The sequence below is a fragment of the Haemorhous mexicanus genome, chromosome 6 (genome assembly GCF_027477595.1).
Source record: "Haemorhous mexicanus isolate bHaeMex1 chromosome 6, bHaeMex1.pri, whole genome shotgun sequence".
In the NCBI taxonomy this organism is placed as follows: domain Eukaryota; kingdom Metazoa; phylum Chordata; class Aves; order Passeriformes; family Fringillidae; genus Haemorhous; species Haemorhous mexicanus.
The window spans coordinates 62,713,857-62,733,947 of record NC_082346.1 but is presented as its reverse complement, the minus strand read 5'-3'; the positions used below and the strand labels follow the sequence as shown (position 1 = coordinate 62,733,947).

The window sequence follows — 20,091 nt, the reverse complement described above, 5'->3', positions numbered from 1 at the left end:
TCTTTAATATTTGCAATTAAATCTTACATACCAGAAGTTCTCCCTGCCTTTTGCCCTGGCAGGTGGAGAATTGGTACCTAGAGTTGAGATGTTTTAATTACTGAATGCAGATTTATGTGATGCTTGGCTGGTCTGGCTTCTGGTGTTAATTCTGAGCTATCAGGGCAAAGATGCTGCATTTTCATATTACAGAAACCATTCTGTTAAGAGCCTGTAATGAAATCCTGTTCACAATTTGCCTTTCAAATTAATAGGCTGAACTAGTCTAGGAGGAGGATTACAGAGCACTCTGTCTCTCTGATGTGCCCTTATGGAAACAAGAAACAATTTCACTTCATTGCCATATGTTTTGGGACTTGCACTGAGTAGATGCACTCTGAATGCTTCAAAAAGAAATTAAAGGTTAAGAAATTAATTAAATTCTTCTCATCAACTCTTTCTTCAATGTGAAGGTCCAGCAGCAGGAAGCAGAGAGAAGATGGGAAGAAATCCAGGCTTATCTCAGGAAAAGAACAGCAGAACATGAAGCAGCACAACAAGGCAAGTATCACAAAATTCCCAAATAATGCTTACTGCAGTGAACTGGCTGTTGCCATTTGTGAAAAAAGGGCATTATTGGGTAAATGTCTTAAATAAAGCTCAGCCCTGCTTCAGCACCCCTGGGGAAGGTGTTTTGGGATCCCAGGGAGTCTGAATGCTGATGGGGGAGCTGAGCCTTGGAGTGAGGCTCCTAATCAGCCTCCCCATTTACAGTGAAAATGATTTCCCCCAGAGTTAAATATTGACTTCTGAATTAAAATCCTGACATTTCTGCTACAGATGTGCAGAATAAGCTTGTGGCCAAAGACAATGAAATCCAGAGCTTGCACAGTAAACTTACTGATACAATGGTGTCAAAACAGCAGCTGGAGCAGAGGATGCTGCAGTTATTGGAGGCTGAGCAAAAGAGAGCTTCTGAGGAGGACTCCATGCAAATGCAGGTGCAGGTACTATTCCTCAAGTGTTTCAAGGGTTTGGGGTTTTCCCTTTCACTTTGTGTCTGTGGAAACACAGAAATATCCCTGAAATGTTGCTTTAGTGAAGCTTTCCCACTGAATAAAGGATGAAAAAATTCTGTTTATGGAGTGAGACGTTGTGTGTGGTGATTTGAGGAGGTGTGGGGCCACCTCACACTTGGGGCAAGTCAAGAAAAGGTGCTGACCCCATTTGCCAAGCTGTGAAATGATCCATGGTGTGGGGAGCACCCTGGCACAGCAGCAAACCTTGAATTTTTGTGTGATCTCCCTCCTCCTGACATCAGGTGGTGGGAGGCATGGTGGACATCACCTTTGAGGGCTTCAGGGAAACCAGATGGGTTATGGTGGAGCAGGGAATGTTTTTCCTTGATACAGAGCAGGTTCTGGGGCTTCCACTCCAACTGGTTGGTTGTAGTGGGGAGAAGAAAGAGCATCTTTTGTAAAGTGTCTGACATGTAAATGCTGAACTGTTCTTACTAACATAATCATGGCTAAAAGCTAATCCTAGCAGAAGTGGAGTAGCTGCAGATCTCAGCCTGCTTTTCTTTCTGTGCTCTCTTACAAGGAGCTGATAGAGCAGAATGATGCTTTGAATGCTCAGCTTCAGAAGTTTCATTCACAAATGGCAGCCCAGGTACAGCATGTTCTCAGACTCTCTTTTGTAGTCATGACTTGTGAACTTTCATTCAAAGTAAGACTTTTTCTAGCTGGGTATGAGATGTAATGCTGAAAGCAGAGACTTGTTAGCATCCTCTTTTCTAATGTTCTTTAAACTGTTTTAAAACTTTAGGCTTTTTTTTTTTGGGGGGGGGGGAGGGAATCCACTTATTTCCTCCCATAATGGCTTTCATTTATAACCAAAGGGTATAGTACCTTTTTTCAGTGTTTTTTGTCCTGTAGCTTTGCATGTCTACAGTTCTGTCTGGTGGTTCTTGTGGTCTTTTCTGTCTGCAGTCCTCCTGTGAACCACCTGATTGTGCTTTTTCCCTTGTGGTAGCTCCTGTATCAAGCTGTCTCTTCATTTTAGTGCTGATTTCTGTGCAGAAGAAAAAAAGAAAAAATAAAAATCACACCAAAACCCCACCAAACCTGCACAATGCCTTTCTCAGTTATTTAATCTTTAACATTTTGGTTTGATTAGTTTCTTTGAGACATTATTTCTGTTGTAAACACTATGTAAAGCCTCAGGATCACTGGAGTTGCCTCCATGTAGAAGAAGGTCACAGAAATCAGCTCAGAAAGGCTTTGGGGGCACAAGTGGAGGCTGTTCCTGCAGTTGGATGCTGCTGGATGCTGCCTTCTTTTAATTGTGGATGTGCTTGATGGAATTTGATTAAATTCAACATCAGGCTGAAAATCTGGCTTTGCTTGAAGTGCTTTAACCCATTGGGTGGGGAGAGCAGTGAGGGAAGAGCCACTGTAGATTTCCTGCATCTTCCTGGCCTGCTCCTCTCATCCCTTCAAGGGCTTTGGAAATAAATTCCTAGGGAAATTTGACTTTTTAGCTGTGAGTTACACAGGGAGGGTGCTGGCAGTGTGTGCTTTCCCCAGGTAGCCTCACCTGGCCATGAAAACTCAGGGATGTTTTTCCACCATGCACAGTGGGGGTGAAAATAACACTTTGGAGAAGGGAGTTGGGGCTGCATCCTGCTCTGGATATCAGGGGTGATGAAACTCTTTGTTATGAACAGGGACTGGAATTGTGAGCATGGAAGGGCTACCACAGTCTGCAGAGGTCCCTTCAAAACCAGTGTGATGGGTCTCTCTTGCCCTGTGGTGTGTGACAGCTAGGGACAGGCTTTTTCCAGAGGGAAAAATGCCACCTGCTGAATTTGTGGTGTTGTTTCTGTCCACAACACAGCTCCTGATGCACTGTGCATGATTTCCTATTATTTTTTTCCTATTATTATTTTTTTCCTATTGTTATTTTTTTCCTATTGTTATTTTTTTCCTATTATTATTTTTTCCTATTATTATTTTTTCCTATTATTATTTTTCCTATTATTATTTTTTCCTATTATTATTTTTTCCTATTATTATTTTTTCCTATTATTATTTTTTCCTATTATTATTTTTTCCTATTATTATTTTTTCCTATTATTATTTTTTCCTATTATTATTTTTTCCTATTATTTTTTATTATTTTTTCCTGTTTTTTTTTTTCCTGGTTTTTTTTTTTCCTGTTTTTTTTTTTTCCTGGTTTTTTTCCTGGTTTTTTTCTGTTTTTTTTCTATTGTTATTTTCCTATTGTTTTTTCATATTGTTTTTTTCCTATTGTTTTTTTCTATTGTTTTTTCCTATTTTTTCCCTACTGTTTTTTCCTATTGGTTTTTATTGTTTTTAATTGTTTTTTCCTTTTTTTATTATTTTTTCCTAATTTTTTCCTATTTTCGTATTTTTTTCCCTATTATTTTTTTCCCTATTATTTTTTCCCTATTATTTTTTTCCCTATTATTTTTTCCCTATTATTTTTTTCCCTATTATTTTTTTCCCTATTATTTTTTCCCTATTATTTTTTTCCCTATTATTTTTTTCCCTATTATTTTTTTCCCTATTATTTTTTTCCTGTTTTTTTCCCTTTTTTTCCTATTTTTTTTCCTATTTATTTTTCCCTTTTTCCCCTTATTTTTTCTAATTTTTCCTATTTATTTTTTCTCCTATTTATTTATTTTTTCCTATTTTTCCTATTTTCCTATTTTTTCTTTTTTTCCCCTTTTTTTCCCTATTTTTAAACTTTTTTTTTTTTTTTTTTTTTTCATTTGAGTGGTTTGTCAGCAGAATATCCCATAAATCACTCAGTTCCTGGGAGGGAAGTGCTGTTGAGCCCCATGGCTTGTTTGAATCTAGTGAAGGACAAATACAGGGGTCATTTTTCCCTTCATGTTGCACCAGGCCAGAGGGGAAGGACCATTGCTGTGTGCTGGTGTTCCTTCAGTGTTCCTTAGCCAGGAAATATTTGGAAGCATCCTGTGCCATTTTAAAAGAACCAGACAATTGCTATTCCTGCCTCAGTGCAGTTGGGGATTCTTTGATTTGCTTTACTTCCACTTATTTTTCTTTTCTTTTTTTTCCCTCCTGCAGACCTCAGCTTCAGTCCTGGCAGAAGAACTTCACAAAGTGTGAGCATCCATTTCCTCTGGGATTTTGGGATTTGGGAGGTGTTGCTGCCACCTTCCCTCTGCTCCTGTGCAGAGCGTATGGGAGGCACTGCTGAAGGAAATGTTGCTGTCTGAGCTTTTAACTCATGAGACCACCTTGGGAGCTGGGAAACAGCTTCCTACAGATTTCCCTTCCCTGCCTGGCCTCAGGTTTGGAGTTTTGCTGTAGCCCTGAGCTCCAGAGAAAGCAGCATCTCCTCTGTTGTGGATCCCTGCCGGTGTGCAGGGTCAGTGCAGCGTGCAGGAATGTGCGTGACTCTGGGAATTGTTGTTATTTGGGCTGTGGGGCTGTGCCAGGAGGCTTCTCCCTCTGGGAGATGGGGTACTGGTTGTGTTTCAGAGCTAGGAAATGTCTCATAAATTTTTTGGCAAGCAGACAGCATTTAAAATGGAAAAGCTTTTGGACCCAAAGTGTACAGTCAGCAGGATTTGGAGCAGGAGCTGGACTGAAGGGCCAGGGTGGTTTTTGGGTTTAGCCTGATGCTTCCTGCACCACTTCCATCCACATCTTCTGTGCTGATCTGTCACTGTTCCCTCCTTGTGCAGGATTGCAGAGAAGGACAAACAGATCAAGCAGATGGAGGACTCATTGGGCAATGAACGTGCCAACTTAACCAGCAAGGAGGAAGAGCTCAAGGTACAGTAAAATCCTGTGCAAATGCCAGCTGATCTGGCTGCATGGACAAAATGAAGCCCCCAAGGCTGCTGTCCTTGGGTCTGGAAACAGCCTCTAGAAACAAGTCTGCTCTGCTAGGCAAGGCCAATGCTAGATGCTGGGAAAACTATTGATAAGGAAACTTGAGGATTTTCCTTCAAAAGATCCCCTGAAACTTCACCCTGGAGAGTGAAAGACACTCTGTGTATGAACTGAAAATACATTTCTTTTTTTCCCTTCCTTCAGGTCTTACAGAACATGAACCTGTCCCTGAAATCAGAAGTACAGAAGTTACAGGCTCTGACAAATGAACAGGTAAAACAGTTGGTTTGTTTTTCCTCCCTCCCAGTACCTGTTCTGTCATAAATGCAAATGCAGATCTGTTGGCTTTAAGCAAGCTCTGCTTAAGCACCTTAATGGTGTGAGGCTTCCGGATTGGGCTCAGATCTGATTCCCTGCAGTTCTTAGAGCTGCTGGCCGGCCTAATTCTTCCCCCTCCTTCACCAGCAGAGTCTTGTACTTGGATATCCAAGTTACTGAAGCATTTGGCTTGGTTGGTTCAGATTTTCAGGCATGCAGAGTGCAGGACACTTCACAGGAGTGAGCACAGCTGCCTGTGAATATGCAGGCCTGGCATTGGCATACAAGATTCACAAACATCCCCCCCAAAAAAACCCCAAAGCCCACACCTCCCCCTGCCTCACCACAGAGATGTTTTTAGAGCCAAACAAAATGCTGTCCCTGTATTGCTGCTCTGTGGCCTGTTCATTACAGAAGTGGAAATGAAGTGTTTAATTAGAGATAATCCCAGTTGTCAAATGAATCTCTTGGAGATGGTTTTCCCTTTGTATAATTGCATGCTTGTAGATTGGTGCTGTAAAAGTACATGAAGACAAGCTTACCCCTTTCACTCTTGATTTCAGTCATGTGCTGGGAGGCCAAATGACTTGTTCTAGCTTTTTAATATTGTGGAATGAAAGGTTGATTGAATCATGTGATGTATCCTAAGTCTGTGTTAATCCTCTTTATAATCTAGGCTGCTGCTGCACATGAGCTGGAAAGGATGCAGAAAAGGTAAATAGCTCTGGGATTTGATAAACAATGTTTATCAGTCTTTTATGTTCTTTTCAGTCTTGCTTTTTGTAAGACTTGGATGGGGAAACATGTTTAACTGTTCTTCTGTGTCTCAGCATTCACATAAAAGATGACAAAATAAGAACTCTTGAAGATCAGCTTCGAGAAGAACTTGCTCAGATTTCAAACACAAAGGAAGAATTCAAGGTAAGATACAGAACAGGTGTTTTTGTGCTGGTTTTCAGTAAGTTTTGCAGTCTTCAGAGATTGTGGAGCAGCTGCAGAACAATGAAATTAAACTGACCTTTGGGTGCTGAGGTAAATTACGGTGTTGTGTATGTAAGGCAGGAGCAATGTGGGATGTCACAGCAGAGTGAGAGGTGGGACAGCACAAGTTAAGTGCAGTGTCTGAGTTGTGGAGAGAGAGGGCTTTGAATTCTGCAAGAGGAGGTTGGACTGTAAAAACTGTTGTGATTTCCCTGCATTCCACCTGCAAATGTGCCTTTCAAGGCCTTGGTGCTTTTGTTTGGAGCTTCTGCTGCTTGGATGATCATGCCAAGCCTCTGTTTTCTGCCAGGCAGATGTGAAAATGTTTATTTTAACTCTGCCTCTTTGCACATTTTCTCATAAGGCTGCAGCTCAGCTGCTGAAGCTTTTGTTCTGACATCTGGGGTCTGCACAGCAAAGCTGCTGCTTGTTTCTGGGTGGTGTGTGCAGAGAGCAGCTTAATTCCTCCTTGCCCTCTGCCACCTTGGCCTTTTTCTTCTGAACCTGGGCTGTTAGAAACAGAGAGAGAGGTGCTGACTCCATCCCTTGAACTGCTTTAAAGCCAGTGGTGGGTGCTGCTGCTCCTCTGATGTTTCTGGTGTGAGGTCACTCCTTCTGAAGCTGCCACTGTCACCTTGGTGAGTTTGCTGGTGAGGAGCAGAGTGAGTGGGCAGTGGCAGAGGCAGGATGCTTTTGTTGGAGAAGCCTCTGGAATCTCCTGGGGCTCTTTGAAGCAGGCAGTAAACTTGATTCTTGTATTTAAGTGCCACTTTCAAAGAGGTTTTGATGAGAGTCCCTTGCCAAGGCTCTGTAGTTTCTCTAAGCTGTCAGAGGAGAAGAGGGAAGGAGTTTGTTCAGTTAATGAAATAGGAAACAAAGTACAATTTCAGTTGATTTTTGGAATAAAGCTGTTGACTGACTCTTGTGTGCTGGGTCACAGGTGCATAAGCAGTGTGGGAAGAGGTGCAGGCTGGGGGAAGTGGGCAAGTCTCAAGTTAGTGCCACTCTCAGGGCTTTGTGTGGTGGAACATTATAAATGGAAGGAGAGGTGAAAATGAATGTGAGAAGGAATAGGAGCATCCTTTTAGTGTGATGGTTTCTGTAGTAACTGTTCCCAGGAAAAAGGCCTTAGAGGTGTGGTGAATGGTTATGTGCTGTAATCAGTTCAGTGCTAAAGTAATGGCAAAAATCACCTGCAGGCAGTTCTAGCAGTTCCTGGGAGGTGAATAGAGAGCTGAATGCAGATCATCAGCATTGTGATGGTGCAGAAATCCACAGTGTGCTCTCAGCATGAAGATTATGTGCCCTGCTGCTCTCTCCTTCCTCCTCTCTTTGATCCCAAACAGAAACCAGACCAGTGCTGTTCTAAATGCTTCCACCTAAGGAAGTGCTGCTTTTTTCCCAGGCACATGAAAGAGGGAAAAGCCAAGTTCCAACCAGAGCAATGCATTTCATCCTCACTGTTGCTGTCCTTTCCTGCTTGTGTTTTCCCTGTAAGATTTTAGGGTTGGAGTGCAGAGCATGTCCTGCTTTTCACTTTTGTAAAGCAGCACCAAGCAGATCTTCAAAAAGACAAAAAGCAATAATAGAGGAGGATTTTAAAACATTGTCTGTTAAGGGCTGCTGTGACCATTGTATGGAGCAGGAATGCAGGAGGAGAGGCAGAGTCTGTTTGTCCTGCCCATCCACCTCTTCCCAGTGGGACCAGGTGTGGGAGCTGTGCAAACCTCTCTGCTGCTGGACTGCCAAGTCCTTGCTGTGCACTGAGGCAGCTGAAGGGAACTCAGAAAAGGGATCTTGCATGATTTGCTTCAGCAGCTGAGGGTTTTGTAAGAGGTAGTTATTAAATCTTGACACAATGCTGGTGCTGCTTTAGGAGGAAAATGTGTTTTTTCTGAGCTTCTCACATTTGGTACTGTCTGATTCTCTGCCAGGGAGTAAAGATGGTAACAGCTGAATTTCTCATGGGACACAAGGACAATACTTTTGTCCTTAATACAGAAAAGCAAGACAGAGAAGGAAAGGACTCTTTGTAGTCTTGAAGCTTCCACAGAACTCTCTGTAATGACTTCTGTGCTATTTAATTGCCTCTTTCCATTATTGAAAAGCTGTATTTAGGCTCTGCAGTTCTGAACTGATAAAATGCCTCAATTTTCTTCCAGGTTCTGAAGGATCAAAACACAGCTCTGCAAGCTGAAGTTCAGAAGCTGCAGACTCTCCTGTCTGAGCAGGTACAGCCAGTGTTTGCTGAGCTTTTATCAAATATCTTCAGTCCTTTTAATTTCTTCAGTGTTTTTTTCTTAACCTGGCTGTAGGCCGAGCTGGTTGATGGCAAAACCTGATGCTTATTTAGGTATTTTCTCTTCTGTGGAGAGTCAAGTAAGGCAGTTGTGGCTGCCTTGTAGACCTAGTCAATAGTGTCCAAACAAAATCTGGATTTTTTTTTTTTCCCCACTCCTGAAGACTCATATAGCTTAACACAAGCAAGAACTTTTTTCTGCAACCACTCTGACCCTTGGAAGTAGAAAACTCTTTACCTTGTGATGTCTTTTGCCTCCTGCTCTGTTTTTTCCTGTGACTCACCTGCTGCAGTGGTGGTCACAGGATGCTGCAGGTTCAAAGCTGTTGTGTTGTTCAGCTCCATCTCCTTTGGGGTGTTCTCTGGGAGATCCATATGAACATCCCTGACTTTGCACATTGTGGAATGAGAAAATTCCTGAAACACTGGAAAAACACTGGCAGGACAGGAAACTTCTCCTGTACTCCTGCTAGTCAGGAGCTCCCTTCTGGAACTGCTCCCTTTCCCCTGGTGGAGACCCAGACCTGCAGCCCCTGCTCCCCTGGCTCTGCCTGATCTGCTGTCCTGGCTGAAGGACTGGAGGTGATTTTGCTTGCAGGCTGGTTTATGTTTCCCACCTGGTTTCTCACAGTGTGGTGTTGAGGAATGATAAATGTTCTGCTGAGTGAGCCTCAGGTGGAGCTTGTGGTTCTGATCAATGCTCAGAAGGGGCAGATTTCTCAGGTACTGAGCTGGCTGCAAGTCCAGCAGTGTAAAACCATCAAGGCATTTGGGCTGGATCTGTCCCTCCACTGAAAGATTGATTTTTTTTTTTCCCAGCATTAGTATTAGACCCATGCCATGAGGACTTTCTCTCCCTACTTTGTTTTCTTTTCTGGATTAGTGTTGTAACAAGCTTCTGGTTGAGTTGGTGCTTTCCAATTATTTGGTTTTTAAATCCCAAACCATTATTGATCCAATTAATCATGGCCTTATTTTTTTTCTTCTTCATAGACAAATAAAGACTTGATAGAGCAGATGGAAAAAAGGTAAGAAACTTGGTTTTGAATCCAAAGCTAAAATAATTATTTTGGTGGCAGTAAGGTTACTGTTGCTAGCTAACTGCCTTCAAAGTTAAACTCACTTTTTCCTTAATTTTCACTCTTGCTTTTTCAGCATGAGAGAGAGGGATGATAAAATCAAGACAGTTGAAGAACTGCTTGAGGCAGGACTCATCCAGGTGGCTACTAAAGAGGAGGAGCTGAAGGTAAAATCCCTCTTTATTATCTTTTGATGGGGAAACAGAGATTAAGTGCTCTTGTGCAAAGTGAATGTTGGAGTGCTCATAGTTGAGTCTGAATTCCTTCTGAACAGGAAAAGCACCTTGTGAAGATGAGGTTGAAACCTTTTCTGTAAGACAGACTAAGCACGAGCATCAGTGGAGTAGAATAAATAAATAAGTGAAATATAAGTAAATAAAGCTTCTCTCTGCTTAGTCTAGGGCAGATTTTGCTAAAATGCCCTTTGGAATAATGGGAGTATATTTCTAGAGGTGTACATTTGGTTTAATCTCCAACAAATCTCCCCTTGGGTAAGGGTGTTTTGTAAAAACTTGGTATTATAAATCTCCTTTTTGTTTGGTTTTAGTTGATAATCTGAAGGGTTAAGTGGATTATGAACTAGTGACATTTCTGGGATGGTGATAAAGTTATTTCCTTCCTGTTGATTTATAAAGAAGGCAGTGATGAAAAGCCTGGAGAGGCAGTACAGAAATCCCTGTCTGTTTGGAGCTGGCTCTTGCTGGAAAGCTGTGTCCACCTGGGCACAGCCAAGACAATGTTCCCTTCCTTAAGGTGTTTGAATTCCAGGGGCATTGCTGCCAGCCCTGTGCTGGGGAGGGGTTGTAAACTCTGAGGTTACAGAGCAGCCAAAGCTGTGAGCACCCCAGAGACTCCTTGAGGCTGAAAAACCCTCTGAGATCCAGTCCAGCCATCCCCAGCACTGCCAAACCACATCCCCAAGTGCCACACCCACGTGGCTTTGAAATCCCTCCAGGGATGGTGGAATTTTGCAAGTTATTTGTTTGAAATAATATTTTACAATTTTTTAATAATGCTAAGCAGTGATGTTTAGATGATGTGATTTTTATTCTTGCAGTGCTGTTTTGTACAAAGGCATCTTTGAATTCTGACATATTTTGGATGTTATTATTGACTCTAGAGTAGGATCTAGACTGTTAAAGCTCATGGTGTTATATAATTTTTATTTATATTCCCAGAGGGGTGAGAAGCCTGTCTGTGGGAGAATCCCAGTATTATGGAAATACAAATAAATAAATGGGCTGTACAAAAGATGGGCTGTAATATGATTTGTTACATTTGTTTTTCTGACCTCTCTGCTCACTTAGAGCACTCCCACCTTGCCCCAATTTCCTATAAATTGGTGTCCACTCCAAGTTATCCATGGTGAATAATTATTCTGTTGAATACTTTGGCTCCAACACCTGCAGAGGGGGGTCTCTTCCAGACTTTCAAAGTCTTTCACTTATTCTAAAAGAAATTACTTTTCTGTCAAGCTTAACACTTTTTTCCCCCACAAATGAGGCTTTCATTATCTCTGTGTCTGCTTTCAAAGGCCCTGAGAACGGAGAATTCATCTCTGAGAAAAGAACTTCAAAGCCTGCAAATTCAGCAATCAGAGCAGGTAGTACTTTTCATCTAAAACTTTTATTACACCTAAACTAAATCTGAAAGAATCTTGCTGTGGTTGCAAAAGTCAAGGGAAGAAGGTGGAGATGCCTTTGAAGCCTGTTGGCAAAGCATCCTGTTTTCTTTCAGCGTTGGTCTGGGAGCTGATGCTTCTGTCAAATCTTCCCTTTGCAGAAGTGGCAGAAGCAGGGCAGATGTTCAGGATCCAGTCAGTGCTGCCTGGGGTTGGTTTGAGTCTGAGGGCAGCTGGGCTGGTGAGGAGCTTGGAACACAAACCCTGTGAGGAACAGCTGAGGGAGCTGGGGGTGCTCAGCCTGGAGGAAAGGAGACTCAGGGGTGCCCTCATCACTCTGCAGCTCCTGAAAGGTGGCTGTGCTCAGCTGGGGCTGGGCTCTTTCTCCAGGCAGCACTGACACAACCAGAGCACACAGCCTTGAGCTGCACCAAGGGAAATCCAGGTTGGATGGCAGGAGAAAGTTTTTCACAGAAAGGGTGAGAAAGTTCTGGAATGGCTGCCCAGGGAGGTGGTGGAGTCCCCATCCCTGGGTGTGTTTAACAAAGCCTGGATGTGGCACTGGGTGCCAGGGCTGAGTGAGCTGTTGGACTCAGTGATCTTCAAGGTCTCTTCCAACCCAGTGATTCTGTGAATTCTGTGAGTTTGCCATGCTCTGAAGGGGCTGTGGATCTCCTTTTGCAGAAGCCTGGAGCAGCAGGCATGGCTGGCAGGCAGCTTGTAGTGCCTCATCTTCATGATGAATGTTTGAGCTTCCCAGTGTCAATCCACACTCTGCAGGTGTCACTTGTCCCCCTTCTCCCTGTGTCTGCTCAGTGACACTGTCACAGTGTTGTCACTTTTGATGGGCTGGTCAGGAAGTGCCTTTCCCTGACATCCAGCTCTGCCTGGACACCTCAGGAGGGCAATTAGTTCCTAGAAAATCAGGTGTGGAAGAGGGGAGGCCCAGTGACCCTCTAGAGATGTGCAGCAGTGTCAGTATTGAAAGGCAGCTGATGAAATGATGGTCCTGAACCTCACCCTCTCCTGGTAAAGGTGGTGTGGGTTTGCTTTTGTTTTCCTGGAACTTGCAGCAAGCTGAGTATTACTGGTTTGCCAGGAGCTGGATACTCAATTTTCTCAGGGGCAGCCAGATAAATAAAATATTAGGCTGCTCCATAGTTCATCCAGAGCCAGAGAGCTCCAGCTCTCTATCCTCACCCCTCAACATTCACAGATTGTTTTGCTGTGTGCTCTTTTTCCTAAGATGAAGCTCTGTTTTTAACAGGTTTCCTTCCAATCACTGGTGGAGGAACTGCAGAAAGTGTAAGTTACTGCTCAGATTTAATTTCTGATTAATTCTCTCTGTCTTTGTTCCATGACTACAAGTGTATTGCTTCCCTGAAATAATTGGCTTTTGGCTGGGTGAAGTGTGTGTGTGGCAGGAAGCATTTCCATTTCTGAAACATGTCACACCAGATCAATACCTGCTGGAAATCCAGTTGCTGCTCTGCTGAGCAGTTAATTTCATAAACCTGGCTTTGACTAGGTGAAGAATTGCTCTGATTTGTTAGATAGTCATTTTTGTTCAGTAGGCACTTGAAAAGGAGTGGGATTGTCCCCTGTGTGTTTTAAGTTGATAAATATTTTGCTGGAATGTCCAGTGAAGGCTGATTTTAAGTGTGTGTCATTCCAGGCACTCTTGATATCTGAATTTGAATTTTTTGACTGTTACAGTATTGATTTAGCACATGAACTGCTTGTCATGTAAAGCCAGCTGATTCTGTACTAGTCCCAGTCTTATTCTCCCTATTTGTTCCTCCTGCCTGGTCCCACTGTGGATCCCTCAGGCTGGTGATGGGATGTGATGTGATAGCAGAACCAAATTTTATTTATTTGCTTAAGCAGCACATTTTTTTTCAGCCAGCTTTTGTTTCTGTGCTCTTTTTAAGGATCCACGAGAAGGATGGAAAAATAAAATCAGTGGAAGAACTCCTACAAGCTGAAATCCTAAAAGTAGCAAACAAGGAGAAGACTGTTCAGGTATCCCTGTGCAATCCCTGCAAGTCCTTTGTGTGTTGGTGCCACAACCACATTTGTCTGTTACTGCATGGCATTCTACAGTGATCAATCTGTAGCATCCATTTTTGTGGTGTTTTTGTGTTTCCATTGTCCAACCCTGTCTTGTTTTGTCATTGAAAAGGCTTTGACACAGGAAATAGAGGCTCTGAAAGAAGAAGTAGGAAATTCCCAGCTTGAGATGGAAAAACAGGTAAAATATAAAATACTTTAGTGGCAGCAGTGTGAACCAGCCTTGCCTTGGATGTGCTGCTCACTGTTTCTGTTCTAGTGTGTTCTGTTTCACTGCTGAATGTCCTTGGGTAAGGAACTTTTTCATGCTGGAGCTACACTGTTCTTGGATATAAAGCCATAAAAATGTAGGATAATTAATGATATCCTTCAGAAACCACACACCTCTGGAAGCCTGAGCTTTTTGGGCTGTTAGTATGAAATTTGACAAGAATTGCTCTAGTTTAATGCATTGCAACATCAGCTCTGCCTGGGCACACTGTCCCTGTAGTAAACATGAAACCCTGGGGCATCCTTGGGGGCTGGCAACTTGGAAATCTCAAGTGCTGAAGTTACTGCTCCTCTTCTGGTCTTTCTGTGTTGCTGGAGCAATACTACAGGCCCAGGTAAACCTAACAACTTGTGTTGTTTTTTTTCCCCAGTGCCCAAAAAGAGTTCAATCTTGGCACAGTCAGTTTTACTTAAGCAAACAGGAATGCAGGGATGGAGGAGAATGGGCTTTTTTGGCATGATTGCTGTCTGGCATCCAAAGCAAGGGAAGCCCACGTTTCCTTAGGGAGCCCATTCTGCAGGCAGCTCTGACATTGTGCTGTCAGGCAGTGTGCTTGTTTGTGTGGGTTGTGATTTTGGGCTGCACTCTTTTCAGTCCCTCTAGCTACATTCCAACATGTCACCCCCTTCTCAGTGTTTGAGTTTTGTCCTTTTTAGGCAAAGCTTCACAGAATGTGTTTCTGTCTTGGGCTTTTCCTCCAAAGCAAATATCCAGGAACTGAGGGAGTTATTTGTGTTTATTTCCTTCCCTGGAACTGTCAGAGCCCAGAAAAAAACTGCAGAAATGCAGTTTAGATTTGCTCTGTGAGGGGTCTTGCTCCAAAGGTGATGTATCTGTGCACCTTTTGGTCTCCTGCAAGCAGAAGAGAGATTTTTGGGAATGTCTGAAACTCCTGCTGTGTTGTGGTAGAGGATTGACAGATAACCACTGTCAGGCTTTCACACAGCATTCAAAAGTAACATTCCCACTAAATCTTACATCTCCATATTCAGCCTTAGAACGGGAATTTAAAGGAGTGCTGACTTTTCAGAGAGCACCCAAAAAGCTCTTCCTGATGCAAAGCTTTCAGTGGCCAGGGATGGTCTCTGTGGTTGGAGCTGTAGTTGCCAGTGAGGTGGTGGTCACAGTCACTCTCTGCTTCTTCCTCTGTGTCTCCTGTGGCCCTGCTTGTTGTTCCCATTTGCACTGTTTCCTTTGCTGCTCTGGAAGTCACATTTTCAATGTGGGGAATGTGAATAGTTGGAGACACTTGGTGCCTTGTAATTAAAAAAAGTGCATTTATGCTTACTGCAATGAATGGTGCCTCTTTTGAAAATGTCTGATAGTTTTCCCCTGTGTTTCTTCATAGAGTTTTTAGCATTTGTGTGCCTTTTTTATGTGCATTGAACTGAAGTGCTGATTGTTTTCTTTAGGTGACAATAACATCACAAGTCAAAGAACTTCAGACTCTGTAAGTGCAGTTGTTAATTCTGGTCTGCCCTGTGCACCCCTTACTGACCCCTTAAATTCAAGTCAGGATGGAGGGATGTAGGCAAGGCACAGTGGAAAACCTGCTTTGGTAACACCTGAGCTGCAGGGGTGGGGAAAGAGCAGTCAGTCCCTTGTATCCCCAGCTGGGGAGGGGCAGGGAAATGTTTTTGGATAAGGAGAGCACACATTTGTGAAACCCCTGCAATGTGTCAGCACAGAGTTTGCTTTCACCTAATGAGCAGTGCCACTGATCAAGGGCATCTCCTGCTAACCCAGGCTGAAGTGGAAGTGCTCCCACATTGCTTTTTAGTAGGTGAATTGTGCTCGTGCCTTTGATCACAGATGTGCTTTTGTTAGGTGCTATAAATCGTAGGATGTTTTATTTCCAGGGGGATGAAAGAGCAAAGGGTTTATGCTGTGTTTGTCTGTGTTCAATGGCACAGGTTGAAGGGGAAGGAAAAGCAGGTGAAAACCATGGAGGCCTTATTGGAAGAGAAGGAGAAAGAGATTGTTAAGAAAGGAGAATGTCTGCAGGTAAGATGCTTTAATATTCTGAAGGGAAATAAGTTCTGTTGCAGCTTGTCTGGCTGGGAAAAATAAAGCCACACATCTAACTTTGCCTTTTATCTCTCCAAAGGGTCAGAAGGATACAATTGCACTATTAACCAGTAAGGTTCAGGAGCTGGAGCAGCAGAACCTCCAACAACTCCAACAGGTACAGCCTGCAGAGTGGATGTGGTTGGGGAGTGCTGCTTGGTTGAACAGGAATCTGTTTTTTCTCCTCTACCTCACACAGAGGATTTGCATTGGCTTCAACTTCGAGATGTTTCAAATCCAACTTGACTGAGCTGTTTATAATGCAGAGAGCCCACTAGTGCAGCTGTGTTCATCCAAAACAGGTTTTACATGGCTAGCAAGTTCTGGGAGGTTTTTACTGGGATGATACCGTGCATAAAGAGGAGCTTTGGTGGTCTGAAAGCCTTGGAGCTCACAGACAGCCCCAGCTGTGTCCCAGCCACCTCCTTGCCAGGCTGAAGCAGCATCTCTGCAGGGCTCTGGTGATGCAGGAGCTTTGGCTGTAACTGAATGTAACAGCATCTCTTGAAGTGGTCAGGCTGTGTTGTGACTCTTTCCTGCCTTTCCCTGGGGCTGGAATATTTTTGATTTTGATTTCCTGCACTGGACTTGAGAGCAGACAACTGGACAACCTCGAAGCCAAGTGTTACTTAATGGAAGAATTTTTCCAATAACGTGGTATTCTGGCTCAGTTTGGATTTTTGTTGATGGTAAAAGGAGGAGACTGAGTTGAACTTTTACTTTGGGTGGATGTCTAGACACAGGCATTTATCCCAGGGGGAAGAGGGAATGGAGAGCAATTGGCTGGTGTGAAGTTTGGTGTAAGCTCTGTTTCTGAAATCCATTATGTGATTACATATTCTTGGAGCAATGCCTGATGCAAAATTCCTGGTATTTCTTTGGCAAGTGTCTTGCAAGCTGTGTGTTGCCCCTTCTCGTGCAAAGAGGTGCTGTGAATTTTAAAACTGTGACATCAAAATGAGACTGGGAATTCCTTTTTCAGGTACCTGCTGCATCTCAAGTCCAGGACATGGAGAACCTGTGAGTATGCAGAGTAGCACTTCCTCAAGTGCCTGCTGGGAATATGCATTGAATTTATCTTCAGCTGGAATGTTTGAATTGCTGTCAGGAATTTCATGGGCTTTGCTAAAATAAGCTGTTAGTGCCCGTGGCTGCTGCCATGCCTGGTGTCCTGCCCTGAGCTGTGCTGCTCTCACACTGGGAATGTGCACCCAGGGCTCTGTTAACCAGTGGAATTGCTCTGCTTCTCATGTCTGGTGCTAATTCCTCCTGCTGTTCAGCTGTTGGAGGTTGCAGTGCCTGTGGCTCAGTCGGTGGCAGCAGTGAACAGATCCGGTTTGTGCCATTTTCAGGCTGAGATGCAATAGCCAATTCTCCAGCTCCTGTTTTGTGGAGAAATGCTGCCAGGCTTTCCTCTGCTTTGTCTGGCTGCTGCAAGTCAGAGGAAGGTTGTATGAGACTGTGCCAGAAAGGGATCTGTCTGCAAAGCAGCTCCTGGGCTGTGCTGCTCTCCCAGCAGAGCTCTGGTATAGCCGGTGTGTGGTACCTGAGGCAGCCTCAACACACAAAATGTATTTATCTTCAAACTGCCCCACCTTAAGTGGCTGTCCCTTTTTAGCATAAATTCTTTAGCATTTTTTCCCCTACTTTAACCCTTTCTCCTTACTTTCTAAACCATCTCTGCAGGTTGAAAGGGGAAGAAGAACAAATGAAGAAGTTGAAAGCTATGGTGGAAGAAAAAGAGAGAGAAATTGCAAACCAAGTAAAACAGCTACAGGTAAAGTTTTGATAGAAGCACCTTGTCTTGAGGAGTGTGTATATCTCTATATATATACAGAGTATATATATGTGAGTGTATATCTCTAAATATATGATATCTCTATTTATACATGAGTATATGTTGCCTTTTTTCTTTCGACAGGATGTGCAAAAAGAAAATGAATCTTTCAAAGCTCAGATACAGGAATTAAAGCAGGAGAACTGCAAACAGGTACAGCTTCCAATTGCAGTGTTACTGAGAGAAGTCAGAAGTGGGTGGTGGTAGCTTGCATGGAAAACCAGGAGTTGTACTGCCCATGGGAATCCAGGGGCACCTGTGGGGTTGGGTTGTACTGAGCCAGCTTTTCTGGCTGTTGCATTTCTGTTCCTGCTTCCTTTTATCATATGGATTTACAGCCCTCTTATGCCTGCTGTGTTCCTGGCCAGAGGAGGCTGCACAGGATTCCCTCAAAGGCCCAGAGTGCAGCTTTGTGGTGTTGCAGCAGTGCCTGTGAACAAGGCAGATCCTGGTCTCTGCTGCTGCTCTGCTCCTAACACATCTCTGATCTCTTTGTAGGCATCTCTGGCTGTCCAAAGCGAGGAGCTTCTACAAGTGTGAGTACTGCCAGGTTGTTGAATGCATTAGAGAATTGATTCAGTTCACTTAATTGCTCAGGAAATTTAGAAATAAATGCCAAATGTACAATATCAGACGATGTGAAGTGGCCAGTAAAAAAAGAAATAAATTAAATTACTGTCTAATAGAAGTTGAGCATGGGAGATTCTGCTCACACTGCTAATCCTCAGGTGTAATCTCCTGCAGACAGACAGTGCTGGCAATATGTTGTGCCCACCATAGAAGCAAGCCTTGATTGATGTTATTTTGAATGCATGCCAGCTCAGCTTATGGCTGAAGAGTTAAATGTTGGTGTTTCAAGCAAAGTGACAGGCTTTTTTCTTGGAACTTTAGCTTAGCAGAGGGTTGTTCCTATTACAAAATCATCTGGAAATCTCTTCCAGGGAAAACCTCAGGGGTAAAAGTGTGTTCTAATCTGGGGCTGAAGTACATTAAATAACTATGTGGAAGCTAATGCTATATTGTGCTAAGCAAATTGCCACTGTCATGCATTTTTGGCTGGCTGAATTATTTGTCTTTCAAGTTAAATGACTTACAAATTGTGGATTAGGTGCTTGAAAGGGAACACTCTCATCCAGCAGGCAGTGCCTGTTCTGTGGTGTTGTACTGGCGAGGGCTGGCTGACTCTACCCTCAGCTAATGTGTTGCCTTTCCATGGCCTTGCTAAATGTGTGCAGATGCCTGTTGTAGGCAAACAACAGCTTTACAATGGGTTTGCTCAGGCTGAGTGCTTCAGGGAGCAGTGGGAAGCAAATTTCACTGCCAAGTCAGTAAAAACAGCTTTTCAGAGAGAGCTGAAAAGGGAAGGGAAGGCAAGTGAGTGTGTGGGAAAGGGTGTCAGTGCTTCACTGGGAATTTCTTCAATGTCTCCTGACTTGTTTGTGGTTCCCTTTGTTAATTCAGGGTTGCAGGCAAGGAGAAGGAAATTGCCAATCTCCAGAGCGAGCTCGCCTCTCAGAGAAATGCTTTTGAGCAGCAGAGGAAAAAGAACAACGTAAGGAAATTCTTCCCTCACCACTCCAGAAAACCCCCCAAAACAACCAAACCTGTGTTCCCAGCACTCCTTGAGGCCTGGGGCATTTTGCAGAGAGTGTTTCTGACAGCTGTATTGTGTCCTGTCCTCTTGGGAGTGACTCAGCACACCTGACTTCACTGCTCAGAGTTGTGTCAGCTCCTGGACGATTTGTTGATTGCATGAGAGGAAGGAGATTTGCTAGGGGACACATCCCACAGCAAGTTCTTGGCTTTGGATTCAAACCTGGTTAACCCTGTTCAGAAATATGTCCTTTGCCAAGGGCAGGGAGGGTGGGAGGAGGAAAGGTGCTGTGCTCTGACAGAGTTCTGGTCCTTGTGTGGGGACATGGGGCAGGCAGTACCTTCAGGGTGCTCAGATCTGGCTCTTCCCTTTCCTAAGAGTGGCTAATCCTGATCTTCCAAAGGAAGTGAAGGACTGAGCCTTCCTGCACAACAGCTGCTGATGGTGCAGTCTGGGTTCTTTGTGGATGGAATTAAAGATTGTATCTTCCATCACAGAGCTGTGGAGTTACTTCCTTGTAATGCATTACCTGTGCAGGGCAGGGGAGTGTTATCTTTTATGTTATATGGAAGAAAGTTAAAATACAGGGTGTTTATCTCACCTATCTCTCTTTGATACCCTGTAAAATCCAATGAATACCAGGCAATAAGCTTTATTTTTTGATAGTCAGACAATCTAAGGAAAATACTGAGAACTTTTGAGCAGGGAGTGCTGTTTAAGAGCAGAAACAAAGTGAAGAGAAAGAGGCTAAGTAGTCTCAGCAGACAGATGAGCTGGAAAGGTGGAACAGAAGGTTTGTTTCCTGCAGATTCACAAGGTCTCAATTCCCTTTGTGCTGCAGGCAAAGTCTGGCTGCTGCTAAAGGCAGACCAGGCCTGTAGGTCCCAGCTTTTTCTCAGTTTTATCCAACGTTGTGTTTATATCCTGTGAACAGCCCTTAGGACTGTGGGCTAATAGAAGTGGTAAAGTAAAACTAGTGTAGGTGCTTGCTAGGCTTCTGATGAATTCAAAATGCAACCCTTCCAAAATAACCCTTTGCTAAAGGAGATTTGCTCTGAGGGTTGGGAGAAATGAAATCTAAAT

General features: G+C 43.6%; 1 protein-coding gene across 16 annotated transcripts in view; it reads left to right on the top strand.

Moving 5' to 3' along the window:
- KTN1 (kinectin 1) overlaps nt 1-20,091 on the top strand; it is a 78,312-nt gene that overhangs the window by 39,924 nt on the left and 18,297 nt on the right. For 8 of the 16 annotated variants that reach the window (XM_059850578.1, XM_059850580.1, XM_059850590.1 and 5 more), the window contains 23 exons: nt 453-540; nt 820-986; nt 1,582-1,650; nt 4,098-4,135; nt 4,721-4,811; nt 5,076-5,144; nt 5,866-5,903; nt 6,020-6,110; nt 8,333-8,401; nt 9,463-9,497; nt 9,625-9,715; nt 11,083-11,151; nt 12,437-12,474; nt 13,101-13,191; nt 13,352-13,420; nt 14,923-14,960; nt 15,424-15,514; nt 15,618-15,695; nt 16,560-16,597; nt 17,264-17,354; nt 17,499-17,567; nt 17,913-17,950; nt 18,876-18,966. In XM_059850578.1, coding sequence (XP_059706561.1) covers nt 453-540; nt 820-986; nt 1,582-1,650; nt 4,098-4,135; nt 4,721-4,811; nt 5,076-5,144; nt 5,866-5,903; nt 6,020-6,110; nt 8,333-8,401; nt 9,463-9,497; nt 9,625-9,715; nt 11,083-11,151; nt 12,437-12,474; nt 13,101-13,191; nt 13,352-13,420; nt 14,923-14,960; nt 15,424-15,514; nt 15,618-15,695; nt 16,560-16,597; nt 17,264-17,354; nt 17,499-17,567; nt 17,913-17,950; nt 18,876-18,966 — 1,647 coding nt within the window. The remainder of the gene's footprint in view (nt 1-452; nt 541-819; nt 987-1,581; nt 1,651-4,097; nt 4,136-4,720; nt 4,812-5,075; nt 5,145-5,865; nt 5,904-6,019; nt 6,111-8,332; nt 8,402-9,462; nt 9,498-9,624; nt 9,716-11,082; nt 11,152-12,436; nt 12,475-13,100; nt 13,192-13,351; nt 13,421-14,922; nt 14,961-15,423; nt 15,515-15,617; nt 15,696-16,559; nt 16,598-17,263; nt 17,355-17,498; nt 17,568-17,912; nt 17,951-18,875; nt 18,967-20,091) is intronic. The other 8 variants (XM_059850595.1, XM_059850594.1, XM_059850591.1 and 5 more) reach the window with 4 other exon arrangements.